This window comes from Danio rerio, chromosome 6 (assembly GCF_049306965.1).
Source record: "Danio rerio strain Tuebingen ecotype United States chromosome 6, GRCz12tu, whole genome shotgun sequence".
Classification (NCBI taxonomy): Eukaryota; Metazoa; Chordata; class Actinopteri; order Cypriniformes; family Danionidae; genus Danio; species Danio rerio.
Genome location: NC_133181.1, coordinates 17,679,868 through 17,697,096, shown reverse-complemented (window position 1 = coordinate 17,697,096; position 17,229 = coordinate 17,679,868). Strand labels below are relative to the sequence as shown.

The 17,229-nt window shown below is 34.0% G+C and overlaps 2 protein-coding genes and 1 long non-coding RNA gene across 27 annotated transcripts in view; 2 read left to right on the top strand and 1 right to left on the bottom strand.

Moving 5' to 3' along the window:
* Positions 1-1,556, top strand: part of nomo (nodal modulator) — a 44,028-nt gene extending 42,472 nt beyond the window's left edge. The window contains exons 30-31 of the mRNA XM_002662315.5: positions 516-608; positions 703-1,556. Coding sequence (XP_002662361.1) covers positions 516-608; positions 703-834 — 225 coding nt within the window. The 3' untranslated portion in view covers positions 835-1,556. The remainder of the gene's footprint in view (positions 1-515; positions 609-702) is intronic.
* A 915-nt stretch (positions 1,557-2,471) lies between these two features.
* On the bottom strand, positions 2,472-7,765 carry LOC141386217 (uncharacterized). The gene is made up of 2 exons (XR_012407746.1): positions 7,216-7,765; positions 2,472-6,404 (listed from the first exon to the last, which is right to left on the bottom strand). It is a non-coding gene; the product is annotated as an uncharacterized lncRNA (long non-coding RNA).
* unc80 (unc-80 homolog (C. elegans)) overlaps positions 7,311-17,229 on the top strand; it is a 162,836-nt gene continuing 152,917 nt past the window's right edge. For all 25 annotated transcript variants that reach the window (XM_073953838.1, XM_073953836.1, XM_068221936.2 and 22 more), the window contains exons 1-7: positions 7,311-7,587; positions 7,986-8,034; positions 9,956-10,112; positions 10,509-10,804; positions 13,545-13,668; positions 13,816-13,880; positions 14,001-14,137. In XM_073953838.1, the coding sequence (XP_073809939.1) occupies positions 7,496-7,587; positions 7,986-8,034; positions 9,956-10,112; positions 10,509-10,804; positions 13,545-13,668; positions 13,816-13,880; positions 14,001-14,137 (920 nt within the window). In that variant the 5' untranslated portion in view covers positions 7,311-7,495. The remainder of the gene's footprint in view (positions 7,588-7,985; positions 8,035-9,955; positions 10,113-10,508; positions 10,805-13,544; positions 13,669-13,815; positions 13,881-14,000; positions 14,138-17,229) is intronic.

The following is a 17,229-nucleotide window of genomic DNA, read 5'->3' as shown; positions in this document are numbered from 1 at the left end:
AAGAAAAATATTTTATCCACACAGCCAAACTAAAAGAAATTAGACTTTGCTTAGAAGAAAAAAATAGAATAGGAAATACTGTCGAAATGGGGCAGCGCTGTCACCTCACAGCAAGAAAGTTGCTGGTTCGAGCCTTGGCTGTGTCAGTTGGCATTTCGCTGTGGTGTTTGCATGTTCCTCCCGTATTCGCAAGGGTTTGCCCTGGGTGCTTTGGTTTCCAAAGACATGCTCTATAGGTGAATTGAATAAGCAACATTTTTTTCGTAGTGTGTGAGTGTGAATGGGAGTGTATGGGTGATTTCCAGTGATGGTGCCTCTGTAAGGGCATCCACTGTGTAAAACTTATTTGGCGGTTCATTTCGATGTGGCGACCCCTGATTAAAAAAAGGAATTAAGCCGAAAAGAACATGAACAAATGAATGCTGAGAAAACTTGCTAGTTTCAAATGCCATTATTGCTAATATTGAATGTATCACTCACTACTAATTCCTCTCTATCTTTTTGGCTCTCCACAGAGGAAAATACCAGACCAAGATGTTGCCCAGGGGTCTTTCATCGCCCTTCCTCTGACATTGCTACTGTTGCTTGCTGTTTATAACCATGAGCGGGTACTTGCTGCTTTTTTTTTTTAAAGAAGCTTGACATTTATAACTGCTACCGTCCTACAACTTCATGTAAATAATAATACTGTGTCTTTCCCAGGTGATTCCTCTTCTTCTGCAGCTGGTCAGTCAGATCCAGGGCGTTCGAGGACTCGCTCAGGCAAGCGGAGATGGGCTTCCTGTGGATGAAGCCAAACGTCCATCAAAACGGCCGAAGACGAGACGTACATGAGACTCCAGTATCACAAAGCTAATCACTGCATTCTGATCTCACAAACATCTAGCGTCATCATGTTGGTCTGATCACAAAATCTTAACAAATCAACCTCACTTGGGGTCGCCAAAGTGTTTTTGGGCCGTATATTTATTGCTGATTCTCAGATGACTCCAGTTTTTTTTTTTTTTTTACGGTAGTGTTCTGGTCACACAGATCCCTATAATTTACAGTCCCTTGCATGTGAATGTGGCTCAGAGATCTATTTTAGTTTGTGAGAGTTTGCTCAGGGAGGATGGCTGATTTATAAAACTACAATTGGGTGTGCGTTTTTGTTTTTCACTAGTATACAAAAAAAAATCAACCGATTAATTTATTGCTTGAAAATTCCAGTAGCGTCATTAATAAATAGATGTTTATTAATCCCCAATTAAAAGAATTAATGAATTGTAGAATTCTTTTGTAATTTGCAAACTTAAACACGAATGTGTTTTAAAATAGAGGTTTGTTTAATATACTTGAAAATTGTTTCATCAGATTCATTTTTATGATGTTTTGCCTCCCTAACTTGTTTATATAAAAGACAACCAGCAGCTTACAATTTCAGTCCCTTTAAAGTAATTGACCTGCTGCTACCATTTGATGGGTTCAGTACATATTCATTCCACTTCATAAAAAGCATCAAAATGTGATGATGTAAATGGTTCTAGAGAGCATTGGTAATAAAATGTTTTGGTAAAGACTCTTTGTTTTGCCTCTGAAATCCACAAAATGGCAGTATGTTTATGTAAAATTATGATTTTATATTTATATATATATATATATATATATATATATATATATATATATATATATGCATACAGTGGGGGAAATAAGTATTCAAAACACCATTTTTCTCAGAAAACATTTTTCTAAAGGTGCTGTTGACTTAACATTTTCACTATGTTAGATAACAACCAAAGAAATAGATGGATGATAAGAAAACAAATCTAATTAATTTACAAATCAAGTTATGTGTAATAAAATGAAATGACAGTCAAAAAAGTATTGAACACATGAAGGGAGGTGTTAAAAGGCAGGGAAAGCCAAGACATCTCTCATGAGATTTTCAGAAACCCTCTGTCCTTCATCAGTGTAAGTTATTATTAGTTGCTTCACTCTAATATCTACATTATCAAAATGATGAAAATGAAACCAGGTTGGGCATTTCAGCAAGATAATGATCAAAAACACAGCCAAGGAAACTCAAAATAATAGTTTCAACTCTCAAAAAGTTTCAGAAAAAAATCAAGTTGTCGAATGACCCAGCCAATCACCTGACTCAAATTCAGTAGAAAATACAAAAAAGACCAGTTTGGAAAGGCGAGACCAACAAAACCATCAAGATTTATACACTCTGTTGAAGTCTGTGAAAAAAATCACACCTGAGCAATGCCTGCGACTTAATTTTCCACATGAGAAGGATCTTTAAGCTGCCATCACCAAAAAAGCGTACACTTCATCAAATAGTCAACTTTATTACTGTAGTAGTTTTTATATCAAGATAATAGCCATAAAACTAGATCAATTCTGAAACGAAACCCAACACATCACACAAGTGTAAGTTCAATCCAACACATTTTAATGTATAAATAGAAACTTTTTTTTTATTTGATATAAATATATAAATTTGATTATTTTGTGTTTATAGAATAAAATCTTTCCTGCTGGTTTGCGATGTTGATTGCTAATTAATAGTATAATAGTGGTAACACTAAGAAGACAATTAATTATAATTACATGCAACTAATCCATCCATATACACTCTCAGAATAAATGGTACAATGTTGTACCAGATAAGGTACTGTAAAACCCCTTGTTACTCGGGCAGTACCTTGTTATGGAACAGAATTGTATCTTAGACAAAGAAACAAATTCGTACTATTGCAGTTTGTACCTTTAAGGACATGATATGTATCATAGGAAACCAAAATGTACCTTTGGTTTTTAAAACCTGCAGATACAATATTCTACCTTCATCAAAAGTACAAATCTGATCCATGAAGGTATCATTACAGTGACAAGACACTTTGTACCTTAACAGTGTCAAATGTGTTCCTTCAAGAACTATTAAAAAGCATTTAGCTCAATCCAAAGTGCGTCAATTCATTTTCAGTAAATATCAAACATCAAATACATTTACTAGACAATGTTTTTAAAAAAGGTTTCTGTGTAAATGCACCTTTTCCATTTACAATAAAGAATAAAAAATACTTCAACATAAATCAAAAGATCTATTTTTCGTTAAACATTTTAAAACACCACAAGAATGTTACAGAAATGCATTCTTCCATGTACAATATAAAAAAAAATTCTGCAATTTTCACACAATATCTTTGCAATCAATTGAAATTAATTTAATTTACTAAGTTTTAAAATAGAATTAGAATTAACCAAAGTATTGTAATGAAATCTGCACAATGTTTGATTAGTTTTACAATACTAAAATGTTTGCATGAACACTTTGCATATGCAGGACTTTTGCCAGCTCATATGCGTATTGGAAAGCAAATGGCAAAAGGTGCGGATATCAATAATGAAAATGTATTTATTAGAAAAAACAATTATTTCTTAAAAATGCCTTAAATGTTTAGTTTAAATACCTATAGTTTTGTTTTACCAGTTGTTTTGTAGAACTTAATAACTAATGTTTATGCTTTTAAATGATGATTTATGTTTTAATTGAAATTATTCATAGATGACTTCGCCTTTCCAGTCATATTTATTTTTATAGTTATTGTAATAAAGAAGGAGTTGTCCAGTTGTTCTAGAGAAAAATTGTGTACCTTTATTTCAGTTGTCTTACAAAAGGTACAGAACAGCATCATAAGAGGTCTTTACTGTACCATATAAGGTACAACATTTACAAAGGTACAAAACTGTATTTAATGAACATTATTTGTACCACCGTGTACCTTTTTTTCTGAGAGTGTAGCAAGTACATGTAGTCAAATAATATTACTCATTATTTACATGGGAAACCTTTCTGTTGTTCTATTAATGGGACAAGAAGTTTTGAATCACATAATCATTGCAGGTTACATAATGTAAATTCACATAATTGTAAAATAGTATCATTGTTGAATAATGGCAGACAACAACACAAAAGAATCACAGCTAAATAGATTGAACTGAATTTCTAGAAATTATATCAAATTAATTGTTCCCATTTATTAGTTTCATATTAAGTAAGAACGTTATATTCAATGACCATGGATATATTGGCGAGGTCAAGATGTTTAAGTTGGGAAAATCTGTGATTTTATACGATTGTAATTCATTGCATGTAGCTTTCAAAAGAAGATGAACGTAAATATATCACGTCATGTCACGTTCCCATCTGATGTGTCAGTATTAAAGTGATACACAGTAGTTTCTACTCATGAACGCTATAATTTCCACATATTGACCATAGATTATAAAACTATGCACAGACTATAGCGACCATATGAAACAAAAGAGTTTAAATGTGCAATTCACTTTCCCTTTGTTCACAATTTACCTGACAGTAGTAATGACAGCAATTACAGGTCACTCAAACATAATTGCATATTATACATCCAAAGGAGCTGAGAAGTTCAAGTGATTACATTATTTTAGGAAATTAAGAGACCACTTGATAATTCTCAGTTTTTGGAATTGACATTTTATAGTCATGTGTCTGAGTAAAATAGAAAGAATTTTCTTTCCTTTGCATAAAATAACAAAAATGAGCTATGTTTGGAAAAATTCCTATTCATTTTTATTTGATTTAGTCATTTGTTGTGTTTATATTGTTGTGAAATAGGCTAATTATAGGCCTATTTCAAATCTTCCATTTATGTCTAAAATACTAGAAAAATGTTGTTTCTGTCCAATTATGCTCCTTTCTGCAGACGAACAATGTTTTTGAAGTGTTTTAGTCAGGTTTTAGGGTTCATCCCAGTTCAGAAACCGCATAAGTGAAAATAATCAATGATCTACTCTTAGCTGCTGACCAAGGGAGCATCTCGCTATTAGTTTTACTTGATCTTAGTGTGGCATTTGACACCATTGACCACAATATCCTCATGAATCGCTTACATTCTACAGGTGTCCAGGGACAGGCTCTATAATGGTTTAAGTCATAGCTGACCATTACCATTTTGTGAATAATGGACAAGTCAACCCAGTAAAGTATAGGGTGCCTCAAGGATCAGTTTTAGGCCCTTTGCTGTTTACAATATACATGCTTGCTACTCCTGGGAGACATTATTAAAAGACATGGGATCAACTTTCTCTGCTATGCAGATGATGCTTGATTGTATATTTCAACTAAACCTGATGAGATGTCTGAACTGTCTAAGCTAACTGAGTGTATTAAAGATGTTAAAGACTGGATGACCAACAATTTTTTCTCTTAAACTCAGACAAAACAGAATTATTACTTTTTAGGCCAAAATCCTGTACACAGCAGATCTCACAACTCGACCTACCATTAGACGGATACAAAGTTATCATTAGCTCTACTATGAAAGATCTGGGTGTCATATTAGACAGCAATTTAACTTTTGAAAATCATATCTCCCATGTCACAAAAACTGCCTTCATCTTAGAAATATCGCTAAGTTATGACGTATGCTATCTATCTCAGATGCAGAAAAACTAGTCCATGCTTTTATGACTTCTAGGCTGGATTACTATAATGCTCTGTTTGCTGGTTGCCCAGCATCCTCTATTAACAAACTTTAGCTAGTACAAAATGCAGCTGCCTGAGTTTTTACCACGTCTAGAAAATATGAAAATATCACCTCAATTTTCCTCCTTACACTGGCTGCCTGCTAAGTTTCGTATTGAATTCAAAATATTGCTTTTTACCCATAAAGCTTTAAATAGTCTAGCTCTTGTTTATCTAACCAACCTTCTGTCTCGCTACAATCCAACTTGCTCTTTAAGATCTTAAAACTCAGGGTCCCTAGAATAGCAAAGTCAAGTAAAGGAGGTCAAGCCTTCTCATTTATGGCTCCTAAACTGGAATAGCCTTCCTGATAATGTCCAAGGCTGACACACTCTCCCAAATCAAAACTACATTAAAGACTTATCTGTTTAGTAAAGCATACACTCAGTGCATCACTTAGCTATATGATACATGAATGTGCACCACGCAGGTTTCTGCATCTCCTTTATATACACTATGAACAGCAGCTACGCTAATTATTCTCTTTATTCTCTATTCCCACCTGGGGATACTCATCCCGAGGCCCTCAGACTATGCAGCGCCACTGATTCGATCCAAGACCAGCGACAAGATGATCCCAAGGTTTCCATATCCTGGATCAGGCTCCTGAGCAGCTGCCGTGGTGGTCATGGAGGAGTGGAGAGCATGAGACTGTTTCCTGTGACTCTTCGCTGAGGTCCTGCTTTCCAGCCTAGACTGCAGCTCTGCACAAGACGTGTGGCCATAGGAGAAATGGTCATGCCCAACTGAGCCTGTTTTCTCTCGAGTTTTTTTAATTCTTCACTTTCGCCAATTGGTGAATTCTTTTTCTTACCGCTGTCGCCTCTGGCTTGCATGGTTTGGGAACTGAAAACTGAACAACACTGTTTTAATTTATTATGATCTTCTATGAGAAGCTGCTTTGACACAATCTACGTGGTAAAAGCGATATAGAAAATAAAGGTGAATTGAATTGTCACAACAGGTATATTTAAATCTGTATGTTTTTATATAAGAAGCGTTAAGAAATCAATATTTGGCATAACCCTGATTTTTCATCACAACAAATGAAAAAAGGTGAAGTCTAAAAATTATTCAGTCAAATTATCATTTTCAAAAAATAAATTAATAAATAAGTGCTCTAAATGGCAGCATTTGTATTTAAAATTTCCAAGAAATGACTCAGAACCTTTAAAGAATAATTTTATTAACACTTAACAAAACAAAATATTAAAACTTAAATGGACACCTAATAATTCTCTCTCTCTAAATATATATAAATAAATAATTAGTAAAAAGTCACTATTAAACAAGTCACAATGAAATTAAAATTTCTGTTTGTATACGTGTGTGAGAGAGGGTGAAAATGTATTATTTTTCATCAATTTTAGTCAAATATTTTTTGAAAAATCTCTAAATTTTACATTTATTTATTTGTTATCATTATTTATTTTCTTCATCCATTTATTTTGGGGAAAAAAACATTATTTACTCACAGTTATAGTAGGCTGTACCTGTGAATCCATTTCATCCAGGGAACTGAGATGTTTATTTTTGTGCAAGGATGACAAATAATATTTTTTAAAAACGTACTCCAAAAACATCATTTCATTCACAACTTAGAAAATGATTTGTGCAGTGTAATCAAGTTTATATAGCTTATTATATGCAGTAAAAAAGCTCACCCAAAAACACAAGCGGGAATCTCGAGCTTTTAAGACCCAGAGGGGGTCCATGCATCGCTCCATCTTATTGATTACGTATTTCAAGCCGTGTCTTCAAACCAGTGTCTCCTAATTGACAAGTGGACTCGGTTTCGGTGCTGCTCCACGGGGTGGTGTCGACACAAGTCAACACCTGCAGCCATTTTACACTCCGATGTAAAACAGAAATATGACGGTGATGCCGTGAATCAAACCCATCTCTGAGCAGACCGTCTGCGCCCGCAAATCCAGCAGGTCAAAAATGGTGAAAAGAAAGAGCCTGGATGACAGTGACCAGGAAAACTGCCGTGGGATCCCGTTCCCGATCCAAACCTTCCTGTGGAGACAGACCAGGTCAGTGGTTTAGTCGTGGCATACATAACAGGTGTTTTCCGCGAGTGATCAGTGTGTTTCTGTGCTGTACGGTTCCCGCAGAGCCTGGCTCATTCGTATGCTTCTCTCACACCGGTGTCTGAATGGATTTCTGTTGCGGTGCGTCATATTTTCATACACCGCCGCACCTTGTGTGTCTAATTATGAGACGTGAAACAAATTTATGTAAAATTCTGTATCGAAAAAAATCACCTTCATAAAGCAATAGTGGTGTCGGTGCTTTACCAAGAGCTCGTCATAATTCAATTCCTGTTAAACACCTGATTGTCCTTCGCAGGCTCGATTATGGCTGTTGTTTTTGGTGGTTTACTTCAGTCTTAATAATATGTGTATCTAAATGAATGGTGTATCTGTTTCAGTGCGTTTTTACGACCGAAGTTAGGGAAGCAGTATGAAGCCTCCTGTGTGGTGAGTGTTATTAATAATCATAAGTGAACACATTCACCTGTGAATAAGCTCCCATAAATCTCAGAAAACTGTAAGCCATAATACATGCACTACTGTCATTTTAAAGCAGGATTTATTGTGGGTGGTAGGTTATGAAAAGGTGTTATCGTTATGTCATTAAGTAGGTTTTTCTGGGCTTATATATATATATATATATATATATATATATATATATATATATATATATATATATATATATATATATATATATATATTTATTTATAAAGTATATTTTTTAAAATACAGTCTACATAATAAGGATTTTTCATGCAAGATATTGTGGTTTTTGTCTGTACAGCAGTTTTAGTCTTAGTCTTTTTCTCTAAATAAATAATATTATAATGTTTTTTTATTATTTATTATTATTATTTACTTTTATTATTATTATTATAGTACATCATTTTGTGTGCAAATAATACTGTAACAAGAGTAAGGAATCATTCAATATTTACTCTAGAGAATTATGTCTCACGCTAAACCCAGAAGCACTTGACCAATAAGCGAGGGAAGCAGTCGCTTAGGGCTCTGGAGAATTAGGGTGCCCGACCAGTGCCAGGAAGCCTATATTTATAATATAGCTCTTTTATTAATTTTCTATTATACAGTTGCAATCAGAATTACTAAACCCTGTCTGAATTGTTTTTCTTTTTTTAAATATTTCCCAAATGATGTTTAACAGAGCAAGGACATTTTCACAGTATGTCTGATAATATTTTTTCTTTTGGAGAAAGATTTATTTGTTTTATTTCAGCTAGAGTAAAATCAGTTTTTAATTAAAAAAAAAAAAAAAACATTTTAAGGTCAAAATTATTAGCCCCTTTAAGCAATATATTTTTTCGATAGTCTACAGAACAAACCATCGTTATACAATAACTCACCTAATTACCCTTTCCTGCCTAGTTAAACTAATTAAGCTTTTAAATGTCAGTTTAAGCTGTATAGAAGTCTTGAAAAATATCTAGTGAAGTGTTTTTTACTGTCATCATGGCAAAAATAAAATAAATCAGTTATTAGAATTGAGTTATTAAAACTATTATGTTTAGAATTGAAAAAATCTTCTCTCCGTTAAACAGAAATTAGGGGAAAAAATAAACAGGGGGGCTAATAATTCAGGGGGGCTTGAAATTCTGATTGCAACTGTATTGTTTAAAATCTGTTTATAACCATTAAGATTTTAACATTATTACTTCTTTTCTAAACCAGAGGCCCCGTGAATAGTGGAACATTCATTAGCTTGTTAAGAAAGTGCCTGTTTAAATAAAAAAGAAAATTTCACAGTGAAGAGTGACAGCTGTAGATTTACAAACAGCAACTATTCAAATAACAGTGAAATGATTAGCCGATCATGGCTACTATACAGTGTGAAAAATGACAGTGCTGTGTGTTTTTGCTGTCGCATCTTTGGTAACTGGTCTAATTTGTTCAGTTGCGATGAGTACAATTTAATGCCCTTCGGTTTACATTAACAAGATAAAGGTTCCGGTTTAAACATATTTTTAACATGCAGTTTTTTTTACAAAAATAATAATACTAATAATAAATTAATCTACAGAGAAAGAAAAATTACTATAGGGAAAGAAAAGTTTTAATGAGTTTTAATGGGGGCCCATACCTAGAATTGCTTAGGGCCCCCAAATCACATGTCTACAATTCATTTTCTATTGACCACCAGATGATTCCCAGTTGAAAATAAAAATTCTCCATATAGTTTTATAAAATTGTAAATATAAATATGAATTCATTTATTAGAAGTAGTATTATTATAGTATTAGTATTCAATTCAATTTCTTGTGTATTTTTATAAATAACACTGTATCAAAAACAAGTAATCAATAAGTGCTGCTGAGGATTATGTCTCATGCTTTTGTTTTGTCCTGGGCAGTCATTTGAGCGGGTGCTGGTGGAGAACAAACTCCACGGTCTTTCTCCAGCCCTCACTGAAGCCATCCAGAGCATCTCTCGCTGGGAACTGGTCCAGGCTGCTCTGCCTCACGTTCTCCACTGCACTTCCATCCTTCTCTCCAACCGCAACAAACTGGGTACAAGTCCCTAAAGTGTTATTCCATCCCAAAAACTGAAAATTTAATCACCTTTCACTCAACCTCAAGTGGTTTCAAACCTTCATGGCTTTCTGTCATCTGTTGAACACAAAAGAAGAAGTTGTGTAATATGTTGGAAACCTTTAACAATTGACTTCTATAAGAAAAACAGATACTACGAAAGTCAAGGGTTACCAGCATTTTTCAAAATATCTTCTTTTGAGTTTAACAGAAAAAAATAACCTCAAAAAGGCTTGAATCATGTAAAAGCTGAGTAAATAATAACAGACTTTTCAGTTTTGGGTGAACTACCACTTTAAGTCTTTTTATGTTTTTGTGTTTAAGTAGATTTTTTTGGTAAATTTTATTGCATTGTCCATGATCTCTTTTCCCCAGGGCACCAGGATAAACTTGGGGTAGCTGAAACTAAGCTGCTTCACACACTGCATTGGATGCTTCTTGAGGCAGCTCAAGAATGCCATCAAGAGCCTGGCTTAGTTCACGGCTGGTCTGGGGGCAGCAGTGGTAGCGGCAGTGCCTATCTTCAGCCCATGGGGAACCAGGGTCTCACAGACCACAACGGCAGCACCCCTGAAGAGACTGAGTATGCCCGAGCCAAGCTCTACCACAAGAACATGGCCACCGTGGAGCTCTTCGTCTTTCTATTTGCTCCCCTCATTAACCGGATCAAGGTTGGAACTTTTTCTGTTTGATATGCTCAGCAATAATGAAAACCTTGCTCACCCCTTTTTTCCAATGCTGCATTGCCACTGAAGATTTTGTATTTAAGTGCATCCACTAAATGCTTGTGTTGTTCTATGATCTGTTCTACATTATTGTTGTAAATTATTCTATTTTTCAGTTGTTGTCAGGGAAATACACAGCTAATTTTTCAAATTATACTTTATAATGAAATGAAAATCTCTTTCTCCCGCTCTCTTGTACAGATAAACACACACACATGCTCTGTAAGAACTTAGTCTGCAAATCAATGGTTCTTTTACTAGTTTTAAAATGACCTGTGTTGGGGAAACATACTTTTCTGGATTACATAAAGAAAAGGATACACGAGAAGAAACACTTCAGTCATAAATAAATTATTACATAGAAATTGAAACATTTCCTAAAGTGATTTTAGTGTGGATGAACTGCATCAAAGGTCGTCGAAAATCAGCAGGGTTTTTTTTGTAATTTGTAAAATGCACATGCATGCTTCAGTGAGCTGAGTTCATATATTTAATAACATTAACTGTAGTGCTTTAGGGATAATGATTGTTTTCTGACATCTAACTGCATAACCTGTGATGGGCTTTTTTAACAGATACATGATGACCTGAGCAAATTTTTGCAAGTTTGTATCCCTGCACAGATAAATGGATGATTTAAGATTGCGCTTACTGTTTTACTGTTATAAATTTCATGATGACCATAGGCATCTATTAAAATACACACTTTGAGTCAAATCTGACTGTATTTGAAGTCAAAATTTTTAGCCCCTCTTTGAATTTTCTTTTTTAAATATTTCCTAAAAGATGTTTAACAGAGCAAGGAAATTTTCACAGTTTGTCTGATAATATTTTTAACTTATTTTTAAACTTTATTTGTTTTATTTTGGCTAGAATAAAAGCAGTTTTTTTTTTTTTTTAAACACCATTTTAATTATTAGGACCTATTAGCTATATATTTTTTTATAGTGTACAGAACAAACCATTGTTATACAATAACTTGCCTAATTACCCTAACCTGTCTAGTTAACATAATTAACCTAGTTAAACCTTTAAATGTCACTCTACGCTGTATAGAAGTGTCTTCTTATTTTATATCATCATGGCAAAGATAAATAAATCAATTATTAAAGATGAGTTATAATAACTGTGTTTAGAAATATGTGGAAAAAAATTCTTATCTTCGTTAAATAGAAATTGGGGAGAAAAATAAACGGGGCTAATAATTCAGGGGGGCTAATAATTCTGACTCTAACTGTACATACTGTATACACCCACTATATACACTATATATATACATACTCTTGTTTTGATGTCTTTTAGGGGGAAATTAGGGCATGGTCAAACAACCCTCCCTAATTTTCATCATTCTTGTCACTCAGAAAAGAAATAATTTGTAAAAATTTACTAAAAATAAACAAACTCAGATGTAGTGAGTTACTTTACTAGTTACTTGAAAAAGTCAGCTGATTAGACAACTTGTGCTTATTTTTATTGTGCGTAACTTGTGCTTATTTTTATTGTGTTATTCCCAACGCTGAAAATGACATTTTAGAATCGCAATGAAGGCTTGAGGTGAGATGCATAAGAGATTAGCACAACACAAAAGATGGTTCAATGTCAAAATCTGATAGTTGTCTTCATAGGTAGTATTTTTTGTTTAAGGAAAATAATTATGGTTCCTCTACTTATTTTTTAATAATTCAAAAGTCTATCGTCAGTTATTTCTTTCTTTATTTTATTATTATTATTTTTCAAATAATTATTTGATTATATTATTATAATTTTTTAATTGCATATGTAAATGTAAAAAATAGTTGTTTCTAGCTAACGTGACACTTGATCATAAGCATACATTGTTAGAAATAGAGATTTTTATGTCATCCGTTACTTCCCAGTGATGTGTTGCAGCTGGAAGGGCATCCGCTTCGTAAAACATAAGCTGGATAAGTTTGCGGTTCATTCCGCTGTGGCGACCCCAGATTAATAAAGGGACTAAGCCGTAAAGAAAATTTCTATTTGTGAATGGTTTGTTCAGATAGGATAATATTAGACTGGACAACAGTTACTTGAATATCTGGAATGTAGGTTCAAAAAATTGAGAAAATCGATTTTAAAATTGTTCAAATGAAGTACTTATTTTTCTAACCAAAAATTACATTTGGATTTATTTAAAAAAGAAAATTTGCAAAATGTCTACATGGAAGATGATCTTTAATTAATATTCTTTTGGCTATTGGCAATTTCTTCAGGGTTACAAATAAAAAAAAAATCTTTTTTTTTTCCTTTTTTTTTTGCAGGAAAAAGCAAATAAACCCATAAAATTTTTTCTGTTGATCTTTACATCAGTGTATAGTCCATCATAATTTTAAGCTTATATGTTATCATATTGGTAGCAGTTTAGTTTAGGTCACAAGTTCACAATATTAACAAACCATTAACTAACACTACGAACTTAGTAAACTACAAATTAGCTGTCATTAATAGTAAGGTAGAAGTTGGATTTAGATTTTAGGTAGGTTTAGAGATGCAGAATAAGAACACTTTATAACTACTAATGAACTGTTAATATCCTAATTATAGGCAGGTAATAAGCCAGTAGTTAATAGCATGATTTGTGACCTAAGCTAAAGTGTTAGCTCTTTACCTAAAAAGTGTTACCTATAGTGTTTAGCTAAAAAAATTGTTGATCTTTTGCATTTGTCAGGAGTCAGACCTCACTTTTCGACTTGCTGGTGGACTGGTTATTTGGCAACCAATGTGGGAGCACCGGCAACCTGATGTTCCTGCTTTTTCTGCCCTCATCAAACCCATGCGCAACATTATTACAGGTCTTTTTCTTACACTTTGTCTTTCTTCAAAATTGATGTCATTTATTATCCATTTTAACCATTATTAAACCCAGTTTTATAGCTTCACATAGTTGTAAACTGTCAACATTTTACTCATCTGCTGTCTCTTCTTCACGTTCTCTACAGCAAAGAGGAATTCTCCGATGAATAACCAGTGCAGTCCCCATGATAGCAGTAACCCGTGCCCTGCAGTGAGTATTCAGCCTCTTGTGGCTCTTTGAGTGCTGGCGTATATTAATTTCCCCTCGCTGTGCATTAATATCATTGTTGTTCTCAGTCATGTGATTGGCTCTTGTGTCTGGGTTTTTCAGGTGGTGTGTGAATCAGCTCTGTCTGACTCCTCCTCCTCCCCCTCGATGACAGGACAGAGCTGTCGCCGTGGCAACTCACTGGAGAAGGGAGGCTCCTCACAGCAGGCTTTTGAGAAAGGATTTTCACAACCAAGGAAGTGAGTCTTTTACCTCTAGGAACATACAAGTCCTGCTACGGTGAAACATATTTGTATAAGCAAGCTTGAATTACTTATAAGAAATAAAACGTTTGTCTTTTATGTCTATCCAGAAAATTAAATTCTGTAAAAGCTATGTTAATTGTTAGCTCACTATACCTAACAGAAAGTTAAACCTACTGTGTGTATTATCATTCTTGTATGATTTCCATCACCCTTTTTTAATATATATATATATATATATAATATATATATACACACAACAATTCTGTCTGGTTCTTGAATCTGATAGGCTGATAGCTGTGTGATATTTTTCCAATGACAGCATTTGACCCATCCCTTCACCCTTGTATATTACTCCGCCCACATACAGCAACAAGCAGAGAACACTGTACAGTTTGACAAGTACTGCTGCTTTTGGGCACAATAATGCACTTTTGAGGCTTTTTTAGTTTAGAATGTAGTTGTTTAGATTGCAACTATGAAGTTTATTTATAAGGATAGTGCCTGTTTTTGAATATTTAGAATTTCTGAGAAACAACGCGTCGGCGGCCATTAGCATGGCTTTGAGCCAAGACGGTTGGCGATGTTCATTCATAAGATAGCGACAGAGACCGCATAATAAGCGCTAAGAGAAACCAGCGTAATTTCTACAGCTGATCAAATCATTATTAAACTTTCTAAGTCGATCTCTCTCTTTTGTATGTTGTAGTGCTGTTTTTATTCTATAGTAATATTGTGATCTCCTGATTGCAACAGAAAAATACTGGGAGATATCTCTGTAGATTAATGGCATTTTATGCAGTTTATCCTTATAATCAAGTGTGAGCAATATCACTGTTTTCATCCCTTTAGACATTACGCTAGAGAATCATTTAAACACTAGCTCTAAAGTGACGTTGGTGAATTAGTTACAGCCTCTGTTGTTCTGACATCAGCTGCAGATGTGGATAAATGGCAGAAGAAAGTAGTTCCTCTTACAAAGGGGTTTTGAGACTCTCTGTGTTTGATTTTCTTTTTTTATACATTTGATTATGCCGTCAAAACCAATATGTTGTATAAAAACAATATCGCACTCGTAGCAGTGCGATGTGGCTGTATATCATCACTGGTGGGAGACTGAAGGCACACCTCCCACCAATAGGGCTGCATTTTTATTTAAGTTTTAAATATACATTTAGCTAAAAAGCCCAAGTGACTGAGGCAAATATTTAGTTTTTAAAGTTGCATTTATATATATTTTTTCTCTATTTATTATATTACTGTATTCATTATTTATTAATTTTTTTGTTGTTTTTAATGTTTTAATTAATTAATTATAATGGACTTTGTATTCATTTGTTCATTTGAACTACATTTATTTTTAACTAATTTGCATGGTAACTTGAAGGTACTTGAACATTCTTTTATATACTTATACTTTCGTTTTATTTATACAGATGTGTTTATTTGTTTACCTTGAATAAATTGTTGATTATTTATCATTTTTATTCTTTTTTTAACTGTTCCATCCGTCACTTTAGCACTAATCTTGAGCTTAAAAAAACTCCTGACAGAATGTGAAATCTGATTTTTTTAAAATCCAATCTGATTTTTTTGTTTTATCCATTTTTTAAATTTTTATTAGACTCTATTTTAAATGGAGTATTAAAAAGTGAATCTAATTCACTGAAGTCATAAAACTAAATTAGTTTACAATTGACTTTTTCTTCTGTTCTGTTTTATTCCTGTTTAGATAAAATGATTGAAGAACTATCGTGTAATTATTCCTTAAAATAAAGTTATTCTTATTACTACTAGCACTATTACTACTGCTTTGAGAAAAATATTGTTCTGTATAATTAAATATTTTTCATAATTAGAACACTTGGAAGGTGCTGCTTTGGCACATGATACAAGGGAAACACATTAAAATAATGGTCCATTAGTTATTTTTAGTTAATGTATTTAATAACATGCAAGAACAAACAATAAGTAATACATTTATTATGGTATTTATTCATTTTTGTTACTGTTAATGTCAGTTTAAGTTCGTGTAACTCTGTGCATTAACTAATGTTAACAAGCACAAATTTGGATTTTAATAATGCATTAGTAAATGTTAAACTATGATTATTAAGTCTTTTACAAGATTTTTCATACTTAATGTAATTAAATACATTAGGTAACATTAACTAATAGACCATTATTTTAAAGGGTTATCTGTGTCACGTGAAATTCTTGTTATGCATATGTGATACTCAAATGTAATTTCAAGAGTTCACACTTAGCTGATGATCTATAAAAAGCTTGTTTGGCATGCTGTCCCGGGAGAGAGCCCCGAGCTCAAGGGGTCCTCGAGCCCGGGGCTTCCTCCCATTGGCAGAGCGAGAGGGGAGCCTGAGCTTGGTGGATCTCAGAACACCCCGGCTGCGGTAGCTAAGGGAACAAAAAAGGGGTTAGAAAAATGCTTGATTGTTATGCATGTTGTATGTCTTTGGATGGTGGGAGGAAACCGGAGAACCCGGGGAAAACCCACGCAGACACAGGGAGAACATACTCACTCCTCACAGAAACGCCCACCGGCCTGGTGGGACCAGGGCCGGCAGTGTTCTTTCTGTGGGGCTCACAGTACTGACCACTGGGCTGCCGTGCCGCCCGATCAGAGGTAAAAGAGGAGAATAGGGGAGGAAGGGGGGTTTCTTCCAAACTAAGATAAAAATGGACTGAAACCGTGGTTATTTATAGTTGCTTAGGGCTCATATGATTGGAAGATAGTGATTAGCAAATGCGAGACCGGCCGTGATAAATCATAAGCACGTGATCCTCTCGAAATTAGTTTATAAATAAACTTCACTTGTTGTATTTTTTAAATTAACAAATTAATCGGTTTTGTTTAAAGTGTTTATCATAATCTTTTAAAATTAGGATGCTTTTTAAAGATGTTTTTCTTTTTAAACTCCTCCTGTGTAGTCTAGGTAAACAGTGCCTAGTTCCAGTCAGACTCCCATCTGTCACAGTCTTAGCCTGTGCATGTGTTCACAGTGCAGTTGCCAAGCAACCACTCTCAGCAACCTCTGTCTGAACATCCGTTCTTCCTGACCATCATTTTC